Source organism: Grus americana, chromosome 11 (assembly GCF_028858705.1).
Source record: "Grus americana isolate bGruAme1 chromosome 11, bGruAme1.mat, whole genome shotgun sequence".
In the NCBI taxonomy this organism is placed as follows: domain Eukaryota; kingdom Metazoa; phylum Chordata; class Aves; order Gruiformes; family Gruidae; genus Grus; species Grus americana.
In genome coordinates this window covers 20361109-20375285 of record NC_072862.1, presented here as the reverse complement: position 1 = coordinate 20375285, position 14177 = coordinate 20361109, and the positions used below count along the sequence as shown (strand labels likewise).

The window sequence follows — 14177 nt, the reverse complement described above, 5'->3', positions numbered from 1 at the left end:
TCTACATATGACGAAATGCCTGAGCAGCTGAATTTTAGTGTCATGTTAAACTGAAGGTACAATGAGTTTACAGAATTTTTAATACAGGTTTGTCTTGTTCTGTGAGCATTAATTTTGATTTCTTTTGAACTGAAATAATAGCGTGCTCTCATATTGTGTGGCAGTTTGTATTTGGCAAAAGTATCACAAGACAATGAAACTACAAATCCTGGAACTACACGAAGGTGAATTTTTACTTTAAATTTTGTTGGAGAAGGATACATTTCTAAGCTATCAGCAATACAGAATATGCATCAGTAAGTAGAATTAAAAACCCGTTACTTTCTATCCCTATTTTTCAAAGGGACTTACATACATACATACATCTATCTCAAGGGGAAGGGATAGAAACAAGATACGACACTTTCTGTGGAGGACTGTGCTCTTTTTCTTATCCTCTGACCCTTGCCTTCTGCTCCACTTACCCCGTTCCTCTCTCCTATTCACCTTCAACACAACAGTAAAGGAATTCAGAGAAGCCAATTAGGAAGACAGTCCTGCCTACAGTCATGAGCTACCTCTCTCCTTTCATCTAAGCTTGTCTACTTAAAGGCAAACGTTTAATGCCAGCGCATGTAACAGTATTCTATACAGAGCGTACTGAACAATGCTGAATTTCTGAACCTAAACCAGAACCCTTTGTGAGCCTTTATGAACAAAAATAGTCAGTGGGCTGTCAAAAGAGAATTACATGCATCGCAAAAGAAAAAAGGTAGCAACATTAAGTGCAACACACATTATGCAATTTCCTTCTAAAGGTAGCGTAGCCAGTTGACTCAGGTCTATGCATCGTGAATTCTAAAGTCAAGCTGCTCCTTAGCTAATGAGTGCAAAGTTTTGTTTGCAATGTTAGTGTACTTTTTCCTCACACAAATATTTTTATGCATTTTTCCTTTGCAATACATTTAACCAATACTCTCATGTTTTTAAAAAAATTGGTTTTAAAGATAATTGCTGACTTCCCAGGAGAGAGAGGATCAAAAGATTTCTTTTTCCTCTGTGTTTACACAAATCTCTGTGGCCTTACAACAAAATCAAATGAGAGAAGGTAGATAATCTTTTCTCTAACTGGCCAGTCAGGCTTTCCAACCAGCTGTTTCCAACACCTAAACTGTATTGTGCAAATAGACAGCAAAACAGTACAGCAGCCGAGGGACAGTTTCTTCCAGAGCTCCTTCCCTAACAGCAGCCTATTCCCTTCCTACAGCAAGGGCTCCCACCTCAAAACCAAGTCTGCTCCCTCACCCCTCAGCCAAGTCCTTGCAAGATTTAGCTACAGGGGAATATCTGAGGTGCAATAGGCTTTAGACTTCTTAAGACACTTTACCAGTCACCATGAATTTATTAACTAATAACATACAGCCCAGTCTGATTTTCTTTACTCATAGCTGTATTAAGCTAGGACATCTTTTCAGATCAATGTTCATCTTGACAAGGGAAACAACATCACAATGGATGCACCATTCAAAAAAACGCAGGAAAAAGACAGAAAAGGATGGGATATTTCATATGAATACAGAGAGACCTATTTCTAATGCCAACAGTTTCTGGAAATGATGGTAGAGCCTGTGGTCCAAGGATTGCTAATTGCTGGGCATTGGCAGCTCTATTGCAAGTTTTTTGAGGGCAACTTTGAATAATGGCTGAAGACAGGACGCTATACAAAAAGTACAATGAGTCTAAACCAGTGCATCTAATTCATGTGTCTAAAAACTGAAATGATGAAATCCATGAAAAATTATCCCTCTTAACCTTCAGAAGAATAGACTAAGGGCAAGGACAATATAGACAGAAAAAAGAATGGAATGCATCAAAATCCTTTTACACTGAGGGATAAAGTCTCGGTACAAAAGCAGTCAAAGCATTTTTTCATTCTCTAAAAGCCCAATGAGTAATGAAATTGAAACACCGAAGAGGGGTGGTGTGCTGAGCAGAACTGCTGTTACCATCCAAAATTATCACTTCGCAAAGCCAATTTTGACTATCAGTGCAACTGATCATTTCTTCTCAAAACTGTAAATTTAGACTTTGAGAAAAGCTAAGACCAATGACACTCAGAAGCTACAGTGGTGAGTTCACTTCACATACCACAACAATAACCAAATCAAGGGACACCTAAAATCTCCGATCTAACACACAAATGGCACTAGCGAGTGCAAGAACTTATTAGAATACAATGATACGTTATTTTCTTACATTTCTAAGTAGCAAATGGGAGGACTGCTTAATATTATAGTCACCCGACACTCCCCAGTAGCTAGAAAGCCAAGCAATGCATGTTGAAACAAAATGAACATAAGATATGTAGTTCATACTCACAGCACCAAAATAGGGGGCCTGATGTACAACACCTGTGCCTTCCTCCTCCTTCACATAACTGTCTACTACCACAGTAAAGGCACCTTTATCTTTGCACTGCAACACAAAAATGTTTTTCATATATACATACATATCTCTCAAAACAGAACTCTCAAGAACATGGAGGAGCCACTAGCCACCCACATCAAAAATAAGTGACACAGTAAAATGTGACATTCCTAACATTACTTAATCATTTCCCATAGCTAAGACGCCCAGGCTGTAGACTTTGTTTAAACAGTGTCAAATGTGATTAAATCAAAGACCTCTCCAGAAGGCCTCTTAGTCAATTGCTCTTCAAGCCACAGATCTTCACACAGTTCTGTGCTTAAAAGACCACAAATCAATACACTCCTGTACGTGAGGATACAATCAAGAAAGCTATAGGGATTCTGTACAGGAGTCTCCTGGCATTTTTGTATGTCCACTGTACCCTCTCATTTAAAAAAAAAGTTCACTTTGATAGTAATATATTTTCTTTATTTCCTCCAGAGAATGAGAAGGTGCTAAGTATCAAGTAAAACACAAACACCACCAGAAACAATTACCAAGAAAAGATCTGATAATTTTCAGCATGTTCAGTAGGTAGATAATGAAAAATAAAGAGCTATTTTCTATTCCTTAATACTAAAGTACTAAAAAAAAAAATCACTGCAGTCACAGCTGAACCAGCTAAGTTACAAAATACTAGGTTTGGATTGTTCTGAAGAGGGATATTTTGAGATAAGACATCCATTTTATAAAAAAACCCAAAACAAAAAAAAAAAAAGGGGTAGATGCCCATCTGCTCCTTAGAAGTTCAGGAGGACTGAAAAAATTTATCCATCCCAAACGTTTACACTTGCAGTTCCATTTTTCAGATTCAGCTATGTGTTTGACCTTTCTCTAGAAATAACAGGTCCTGCTCCCTACAGAGGTTTTCTCACCTTTTCTGACTTCAGCACATGCTTCAGAACAGATGGTAGTCACAAATGACCAAATCCCTTACACAAGTTAACAGCTGCTTGCCCAGCAGTACTGTAATCCACTTCAACTCTTTGAAAAATTTAATTTATTTTTAATCAGAATTTTATTTTTTTAAAATACATACATTATCTACCCTCTCTTTTATTGCATATATTCTATTATCACCTGCAGAGCTATTAACTGTGCTAGACTTATGCAGCGCTTAAATGCTGCACAGGAGGATATCCATATAAACCAGATATATCAGTAGTGGTTTTTAGCAAAGCCTTTTAACTCTTCAGTAAAAACACTACATGTCTGCAACTGTTATCCACAGTCAAAGTCATTCTCTTGTGAATAGAAAATGTGTGGACTTAATAGGCAGACAACAGAAGCTCAGCGGATGAAAAGTTGAGAGAATACTGCCCATTTATTAATGTGTATTACAAGTTTTTCTGCAATCTGAAGCTGAACTACTACTTATCACGGAATTCTTACTTTAGGTGTATTTAACACTTAAGCAAAAAAATACAGAAAAGTCAACCTTCTGTTTTTCAACCTTTCACTAGGATTTTGAACTACTTTAATACAACATGGGGTTTATTATTAGGACACAAGGGTTTTTATAATATAAACACAGAATACTAAGAATCATTTTTACTTTTACTTTGTATCCTGTATCAAACACCAAACTTGTTCATCTTACCTGAATAAAATATTCGAAGAGTGGTTTATATTTCTTGCCTTTAAGAGCAATGCCAGGAAACCTGAGAAGAAAAGTTTACATGAACACAAATTAACAACTTGAAAATTGCTTTGTCAGCTGGTAGGAATGCTATTTTTTCCCATTTCCTTTTTCCCCATCCCTAACAGAATCTGACTTCATAGGGTGGGGAAAAAAAAAAAAAGAAAAAAGTATTTTCTCAATAATTTGCTTCCTGTTTCTATATCTCTTCACCAATTTGGACTTGGACAAAAAACATGGCATGTCTTAATGCATCTCAGCTAACAGTCAATGAGTACGCCTGTACCTGAGGGTCTTTTAATCAAGCAATCACTGTAAATTAATGTAGAAATTAAGCATTAATAACAATCCATTTCTGGTAAAGCTGGGTAAGATGCTTCTGTATAAAACACCACTTCAATTTCATATTTTTAACAACAAAGCCTTATAGCTCACCATGTTCAACAGAGCTAAATAAGCACTGATCCAAACCACCTAAGACTTATATGCCCAAAAGACTGTGATACAGGGTACTGCAGCATTTAAAGCTTGGATGCCTCATTCCTTATTCTAAAATTAGGCATCCAACCTCTCCATGGGCATCTTGGAGAAAGATCCAACACAGACAGGACTGACTGAGGAACCAGTTGAGCCAGACCAGAAATGTAAGACAGACAGACAGACAGAGCCTGTAGATCTGGCTCTCTTCAGGCTTCTGACAGTAGTTGATAAAGATGGTGATAAGGTTGGGATTCACTGCTCAGAACTCTCCTGAGTGTGCTTAAATCTTCCATTTGAGGAAAAAGTCTAGTTAAAACACAACTTCATTTAATAGATGGGCTACCTCGCAATGTGTCACAGCTGTGGTCTTTCCCTATACTCTTCTTGATCTGCATCTTCCAAAACAATTGTTAAACCATAAAACATTGGACTACTTCAAAGTGGGGAACTCTTCAAAGCTGTTTCATTGCAAAAAAAGGAACTCAAGCAGTATTTAACGCCAAGTTAAAGAGCATGACTCCTCAGTTGAGCATACATAATATCCACTAGGAAAAGGGGAGATTTCTATTTTAAGCCACAGCTTTGTGGATGGTTTATACATTTTATATTACAAACAGCTTTAAGAATGTTTGAGGTGCTTCACGGGGATCAGATGAGAGAAAAACATCCCAGTGCTCAGCCACACAAAATGTGAAGCACTAGAACTGGCTTTGAAAAAAGTAGTTAAATTGTTATTTAATGCAAGTAAATGAAAGGTAAGGGTTGTGCATCACATTTCCTATTTTCTCTTTTGATATCTGACATACTTTGTTTATAAGAGTCCTGAACTTCATGCTGAAAATTCATACAAGTGCTGCCTTCTTGTGTGACCTAAGTCATAGTAATAACAGACTGATTTAAAATCACTGTCGTAATCTTTCAATCTCAAGAGATCAGAAATCTCCTTTTTTGATTCTCTAGAATCCAAAAAGAGACAACAGTGGAAAACAGTGTAAAGAAATTACATGTGTAATATGCAAATAGACTGAAATGTAACACAAAGGGAGGAAAATGCTCATCAACCATTTCATATCTACCACTGCTAAATAAAACAAGAAGCCGCTCAATGGCCAAAAGTGGGGTAATATACCAAGACCAATCCATTTGTGCAAAGCAGCAGAAAGTATTCTGATAAAGATGGTAGCCACCTCATCAGTGCAACAAAGTATTCCCATTTGCTCTCACACAAAACCCTATCATTTGCATCCAGGAGGAAAAGGGAGAGAAAAGTCAGGTTTGAGGGGTGGTGGGAAGGCTGCGAGTACTCGAGAAGTTCAGATGACTTCAGAAACAGAAAGTTTTCAGTAAGATTATTCCTTGACCTCAGCCTGCCATCTGGTATAGAGAAAGTGTCATGAATTTCTCTCTCAAGGGCCTAACTGCCTGACAATTTAAAGAGAGATCTAAAGAAATAAAATAGAAAAAGAGTAGAAATGGGAAAGTTCATTTCCATGAACTTATATACTCCTAGATCTAAATCTTTAAAAGATCCATTCAACTACCAGCTACCTGTTGTCTCACATTTCACATTTGAGAGAACTGATTTATTACATAACATAAAAATTGGAGCATGACAAAAAAAATGCCATCTTGAGAAGACTGTAGCACTAACATAGAAAGAAGAAAAAATACAACTCTGCTAAGAGAACAGAAATTGCTAGCAGCCTTATGTATAGGCTCAGAGAGGTTAAAAAATTCAAAGATTGGCAAAAAAAAATAGACCTACAACTAGCCAGGGACATAAGCAATGACAACTGAAACCTGTATATGACACTCTAAGAGCCGGTACTTCAGTTCTGATGCAAACACCACACCAAGAAAAGGCCAAAACATTCAGTCCATTCCTGGATATAGAATGACTGCAACCAGACTAAGATTAAATTTGTAGTATTCCATTAAAAGAAGAATTTGGAATCAAAAGACAATAGGTCAACAAGTTTAATGCATCTACTTTTTTTTTTTTTAAAGTCTAAAGGAAATGCATTCAAAAATACTTAAGAAAACAGCGTGGGTTTGGTACTTTTTAGAAAGTGGAGAGGTTTCAAAAGACTGGAAAGGAACACAGTACTTACACTTCAAGAGAGAAATGGAGTACTGATGGACCTAAAAACAAGTCAGACTAGCATAACAACCTGATTCAACTACAAGTCATTAAATGTTTTTAAAAAAGTGCTGAAGAACAAACAATATTAATTTGTCAAGAATAAGTCACACCAGGCCAAATGACTTCTTTTTAGGCAGACTAACTAGCTTAGATAGCAAGCAAGCCGACAGATTTAAGTCTTAATGTTAGCAAGACTTTTCACACTTTGACACGTCATTCCAACATACACAAATATTTTAACTGGGTAACTACATTTTACATGGACACACAACTACTTTGAGAAAAAAGTTGTTGTTAATTCAACATCAGACTGAAAGAGAATTTCCACTGGTATGCTGGCAGAGATTATCGTAATGCTGACACTTTTCAGTGATTTTATTGATGACTCTGAAGGGAGGAAAAAAATTTGGAGATCAGAACTTCTGTCAACCCTGAAGAATGAGAGCACTGAAAATCATCCTTATAAATTGAGTACCAGCTTAAATTGCTACAAAGTGATAGATGAGGAGAATTCAGGTGCGAAAAGGGGGAAGTGGGAAATCAATGAAGAAATAGGAAGTAAGAATTACTCAACTGTCACAGTATGAGACATCAGAGTAAACATCTTAAGCAAATAGTCCAGCTCTATATTGCCCTAATTCAATGACTACATATAATTGCTTAGCTGAAATTAGAAGTATCCTACTTTTTTAAAAAGGTTTTTACATATAAAGCTTTCAACTGCTTGGTAAAAAAAAAGATAAAAATAAAAATAACTGATGCCAGTGAAGAGATGTCATTATTCTCAACAAATTTTCTAGTCTTCTGTTTTTTTTTTTTTTATTGTGGTTTTGTGTTGGGGGGTGGGTGTGTGTTTTTTACCCACTGCACAGGACTGAATAAAGTCAACAAATAAATATTTGTTGTATTTTACCTCTTTAACAGGTTGATGTTTTATACCAAAGATTTAGAAGATGCCAAGCTACATGTTATGTTTCAGAGAGGTACAGAATTTAATACCTGCATCCCCAGTCTGACTTATTAAATAATTCATATTTTTCCACTGAACCAAGATGAATAAGCAGTCTTCAGAAAGCATTAACTGCCACTAACTACAAAACCTAGGTAGCCCATCCTACAGAAGCAGTAATTGATGGCTAAAGAATGATTTTGCTTTTGCCCATTTCCCTTTAAATATTTACATGTTTAAAAAGTGTTCAGCATTTGGACAATTTCAAGGTTTTTTTTGAGACTTAAATTAGTTGTGTCTTTCTAAGAAAACACACAGGAAAAGGACGGACTAAGGAACCTTTTTTCCCCCACCACAATACAATGATCCAACAGAAGTTTTGCTCTATTTGTAGCTTCATGTACAAAACCAATTTGTTCTAGTAAATTTCAATCTCTTTTACAGATTTTTTGCAAGAGATACATACACGCAGGGAAACTCATCTTTAGATAACTGCAAAATCTAACTTCTTGAAACATTTAACTTCTGATCTATAAAAATAATGGAAGTTAACAAGTGTGTAACAATTTATGTACTTGCCTGTCAAGTACCTCATATTCACTGTCAGATTTGTACAGCGCTATCAGTCTGGATTCCATCAAAATGTAAATCTTTCCTGTGGCATTATCTAGAATATAAAACAAAAAGTTATATAAATCTCAATTTAATACCCTCATTTGCACCAGTACGAAACCATTCCATTTATGTAAGATAGTATCACATTACCTATATAACTGCCCAGACTAATCCTGCTGATCGACCACTAGTTTCCAGGTACTTCTTCCCCATAAAGTGTTAATGAACACTTTTCAAAAGTTAAGTTTAAACAGAAACTACAGGATGAAACCCAGTCCACTGATTTTTCAGTGTTTTTTTGTTTGAGAGGCAGAATATCCTATCTTGTCTATTATCATTGTGCCAAAGAAAAACAATTGAAAAGTTTTGGTATATGTAACTGAAACAACTGGAAGATGGACAATTACTACATAAAATCAATATTATTAAGTTGACATTAGGGGTAACGATTGCACTTTATGCTGCCTTTCCGAGATTTACTATTCCAAACAATTTTACGTTTGGATTTCTTTTTAAAGGAAGTAAATACAACTAAAGTGAAATGTTATGAAGGAAATCCATTTTCTAGCCCAAATCTCACCTTCAATGACAGATTTTATTCACACTACTACCCTACCAACTAACTCAGGGTCATTATCCCACCAGCACACTGTAGGCCAAAGACATCCAAAGCAAACAACTCAGCAGCTCAGGCAGGTGTCGGTGCTATTTCTGAAAGTACATTGAGATGACCCAATTTATGTTAAAACCTTTGAAAAACAAAACATACTTAGTTCTCTCTTTAAAAAAAGAAAACCCAAACACGTGGAGTTCACTGTAAAGGCCTGTGCAACTTTTCATGTTTAACATCACCTTAGGCACACACTAGATTCATGTGGTTATGTTGGAACTGGAAATTATACCTTTGGTAGATTTTTACTCCAGATTAAATGCCATCATTAACTTGAATAGCTCTCCCCCCCCCCCCCCCCCCTTTTTATTAAGCATACACTGTAAAGTCAGAAGAGGTGAGCAGTTTGGGAAAACTCAAAAGCAGCAATGCAAGAAGTACATATACCCAAATTCCTGCTTCCTTTTTTATTTAAATTAAAATAAAAAAAGTTTTGTAGATCAAGATATAATTAAAGATGACTGCATTTCAAAAATAAAACAAGTTCCTTTCCTAAGCGAAGAGGAAGACATATAACAACATACTCCATTGCCAACTGAAAAAAAAAAAAAATGGAGTTGCAAACCCTGGAAAACTACTTGAAGCAGTGAGAAGAAAAGTAACAGCCTATATTCTCCAGGCACCCTGCGTGGTCTGTGGCATACAATTCCTGAGATGTTTGGGTGCTCTCATGAATGAGATTACCTTATACTACAAGTTGTTTAGTCATAAAACAATCTATCATACAAAAATATAAGTACATATTCACAGGCACTGAAGAAAGCATTCATTATATGTCACCTTCAATTAACACTTGCCTCTCAATTTTATATATTGCAATTCTGGATTAACACAGAGGGCCAAATTACTAGGCAAGGTCCAAGGAGTAGTGGTCCAAGCAACAAGAGAAACACTTGCATCTTCATCCAGTGGGAAGCTCACAATCACTGAAGGATCTTGAACATCCTTAAAAACAATATAAATTCAAAGGGGGAAAAAAAGAGAGAGAAAAAAAGGTTTACTAGACATATTACTGATATAATACAAATCGAAGAAGTAGTAACTATTGCTGCCATCCACCAAAATGTATCTTGCAACTTGCCTAGCTCATCACTGTAGTGGTAGAAGGCAAAGTGGCAGCATAAGAAAGCTTGAAAAGAACACCAATTGCAATGTTCCTCCATTATGCCAGTGCAAACTGTCAGTCTGACAAGGCCACAGGGTTAAAAAATTCGGATTAGCAGTGAGATTTTGGGAATTAGCTGCCAAAACACCAAAGAGTTCCCTCAGGTTTCTCTTAAAATCCCATATTAAAAGTTTATAATCAAATCTCAGCTATCAAGAAAATTAGCAGTTTCTCAGATACTGCTATACAAAGCCTTTTCCCACCTTTTCCTCTAGAGTCAGGGAGTAGGAAGAATAGCCATCACTTAAGAAGATGCAGTCTCTTATTAAGAGGCTGTTGTTAACAGGGAAAAAAAAGTTTTGAGTACTTAAAAAGCAAGAGTACATCAATGTATAAGAGTAAAAAAGTCTCAGGGAAGGAGACCTTTGCCAGCTACTCTATAAAACTTTGCTTCCGAATGAGTCAAAAGAATGCCCTGAAAACAAGTTTTTCTTCAGAAATGTACAATCCTATCAGTCACTTCACATTTCACATATTATGAAAAGCAGACTGAAAAAGCAATTCTGATCTTGCAAATGTGAAGTTTTCACTATTAATTTTAATAGCCAAACAAAAATGGGTGTCATGCACATGGAAACAACACAGGAATAGATCCTATCTCCCCATCATTTCTAGTGCAAGGCACTTTGGTTTCCGTCCAGCATCATGGAACAGTTAACAGCATCACGGGACAGGCAGCTATTTATGTCGGAGCTAAGGGCTGCTCCAGAGGGAATTTTCTGTGAACATCTGGTGCAGTCAACAGTAAAACATAAATATTACATAACTCTCAAACCATGCTCAATACCAAGCAAAGATTGAGCTATCGCTACAGTTCTGTCTCTACCATTTGTTAAACAACACTGTAGGGCTATTCACTTCATTTTATGAAGCACTAAGTTGACCAGGTAGATAAAACAACTGGCAAACTATAAAAAATAACATCCAGGCTACCAAGTAATGGCACTGTATAATATTTTATCTGTTCACAAAATTATGCCTGCTTTAATCTGAGGGCAACACTTCTTCAGTTAAGTGTAATACAAGCTGCTGACACAGTTTACTCAAGTGCACATTAGACACCTAACTCAGTTTCTAGACATGGTTCTTGTGTCCTATTTCTCATTATTTGCATCCTGTTTCTCACAGGATTGATAAACAAAAGCCAAAGCCTGCTTTCCACAGTGAGAAAGACAGCAGCTGCCTTATACCCAGAAATCACTGGTCTCACCAAGAATAAGTCATGTCAGCTTACAGATCCTCAACACTTCAGTCTTCAACATACCACCTCTAGCAGACAACAAAGATTTTTGCATGAAGTGGCAGAGCAGCACACCCCACACACACAGTCTACAGGTTCCAGAGTAAGAAACAGCAACTAAATATTTCATTAAGATTCAAGAAGAGAAAAGAAGCTTTGCTCTATGGAAAAGGGGCACATGCGCACACCCAAAACACCCACAGTCTTTGTTCTAAAGAAATCTCAGTAATCTGATACTACATGAAATGTCAGTTAATAAGTACAAGCAAAGTAATTATTTCAGTTATCAGTCACAAATATTGAGATATCTTTGCAGGTCTCACTTTGTTAAGTCACAAAACCTTTATTCTTCAGTATGGTCAATAACCCCACAGCAATATTGAAAGCTCTAGTACCTGTGGACTGCATTGTACTAAAAGTCTATTTAAATATTTGTTTTAAAAGCACTATTTTTAGCCAGTGAATTGGCTTTTTTTAGGCAAGATGTAAAAAAGTCCAGAAGTACAATTTGTGCTATCTCTCTGCTGTAACAGCATAAGTGTAAGATTTATGATATAAGGACATGAAGGCCTGGATGGGAATTAGAAAGCATAGAAAACCTCTGTCCACAAACTAACATGAAATTTGGAAGACTGGGACACAAGTTCTGCCTCCACATATGTGAGCACAAGTTTGCTGCAAATGAGAAGCTGCACCTACTATATCTAGTCTTTCATTTTTAAAGGAACATCTTATAAAACATAGTATACCACGAATTATGCTAGGTAAAACATTTCTAGAAATTTATCAGTCTAATGACTCTTATTATCCTACTGCACTACAACCAAACACAGTCTTTGAAAATTCTTATTAATCCCCTCACAGGAGATTTCAACTCTGCCAAGGAACTCCCTCTTTTCAGATCTGCAGAGACAGGGACAGCTGCAGGTCTCTTCTAAGTATTTACCATAAAAACCCAACACAGTGCAATACTCAACTTCAGAGCCCAGAAAAGAACCGAGAGTAATTTACCAGAATAAAACAAAAGTATGCACTTTACATATAAGTAGTCACCAAGAACAGTGAACGAGGCTGAGATCAAGTGATACAAACAAACACAGCAAAAAATAATAAAAACCCATCTACCTAAATTTCTACAATCAAGTTGGAGTGTAATAGCATGCTTATGTACCACCAAGCAAAAAATACTAAAGCTTTCCAAATCCAGACTGAAGACAATAGAGAAATCTGATTGCAATATATAATTAATCAATAATTAAGCTGAAGGAGGGTCGACTTAGATTAGATGTTAGAAAGAAATTCTTTACTGTTAGAGTGGTGAGGCACTGGCACAGGTTGCCCAGAGAGGCTGTGGATGCCCCATCCCTGGCAGTGTTCAAGGCCAGGCTGGATGAGGCTTTGGGCAATGTGGTCTAGTGGAGGGTGTCCCTGCCCACAGCAGGGGGGTTGGAACTAGATGATCTTTAAGGTCCCTTCGAACCCAAACCATTCTATGAATGTACTCATATACTGACTCACCTTGTAATTCTGATGGGACTCAAAGTTTGACAGTGGGGTGTTGCATGCAGTTGAAAAAGGCATGACCTTAACACCTCTATACACCAGTCCTTTGTCATACAGCTGCTTGAAAACCCACCTGGAAGTAAACAAGGAACACAAAATAACACTTGGTATTTCAAATTTAGCAAGTCAACTGCAAAACAGGGTTCTGCTCTAGCTGGAGTGCCCTTCTGAATGACAGCTTTTTAAACAATCAACTAAAGACAATATTTGCAAGTCAAAAGGAAAGAGATAAATTGATTGCAAGTGTATTTCTGGCTGATTTTCAGCTTTAGCTGATTCTACCAGCTTGGTTTTTCATGCATCAACTGCACAGCACATAGTATTTAGATGAAACGCAAATCCATATTGCTGATTAATCTTTCCCAAATGTCTTGAATACAAAGAAACCTGAAGTTTGAACTATTAACAAGGCTGAAATCAGTCATAATTTAGAGAGAAGACATGCAGTGACATGGCTGCTCACTTATCACATGACCTTAAGCACCTATGAGAGCAGCCAGTGCTACAGAAGAGAGACAGATAGAGGTGCAACCCACCCTGAGTAAATCCTGATAATGTGAAGATCAATTTTCACAAGGGGGTACAGGTAACCATGCAAAGTAATGAACTCCATTTTATGGTCCTGCAATTTACATTAATGATCTCCCAATGCTCATCTCACTCTGGACTCAGTTCCTGTCCAAGATCACAATCTCACATTAAGCTTTAATTCTGTTTATGAAATCTTCAATAGAGCCTGTAGCGTATTTGGATCCTTATATCTTCTTGAAATAATCAAGACAGCACATAATATTACAATATGACAAATTGAATCAATGCTCAAGATGAATGGAAGCTGGAACAGAAATTCACTTCATATAGCAACTCATCAAGTGTCCATGTGATGGACAAAACCCTGTGTTTCTCTGTATCTGAATACCGTAGGGTTTACTGAAGGATCATCAACATTTATCAGCTTATCAGGTCTCACTGACTTGCACGCTTCATGGTCCAGTCTGCAGGTTGGCTATCTTAAAAGTAAAAGTGGGAGATGGCAAGTCTTAAATAAACATGCCAAATTCAACTCAAAAATTAGAGTTTCTGCAGAGTCTGGTCATTTCAAATTCCATATCCAATTTGTTAAACAACGCTGACTTTAAAAACTTCTTTACTCAAACTATGTTTTCAAATCATCCTGATCACTTTTCTGGGTCCCCTTCCAGATAAATAGCTCATTGCTAAGCAACCAACCCCATCCTGGCAAGCAGCACTTTTTTCTGCAGGCC

The 14177-nt window shown here is 36.9% G+C and overlaps 1 protein-coding gene across 3 annotated transcripts in view; it reads right to left on the bottom strand.

The window, feature by feature from the left end:
• IARS1 (isoleucyl-tRNA synthetase 1) overlaps positions 1–14177 on the bottom strand; it is a 109042-nt gene that overhangs the window by 74421 nt on the left and 20444 nt on the right. For all 3 annotated transcript variants that reach the window (XM_054837960.1, XM_054837959.1, XM_054837961.1), the window contains 5 exons: positions 12868–12985; positions 9742–9889; positions 8239–8326; positions 4049–4109; positions 2359–2454 (listed from right to left, as the gene is read on the bottom strand). In XM_054837960.1, the coding sequence (XP_054693935.1) occupies positions 2359–2454; positions 4049–4109; positions 8239–8326; positions 9742–9889; positions 12868–12985 (511 nt within the window). The remainder of the gene's footprint in view (positions 1–2358; positions 2455–4048; positions 4110–8238; positions 8327–9741; positions 9890–12867; positions 12986–14177) is intronic.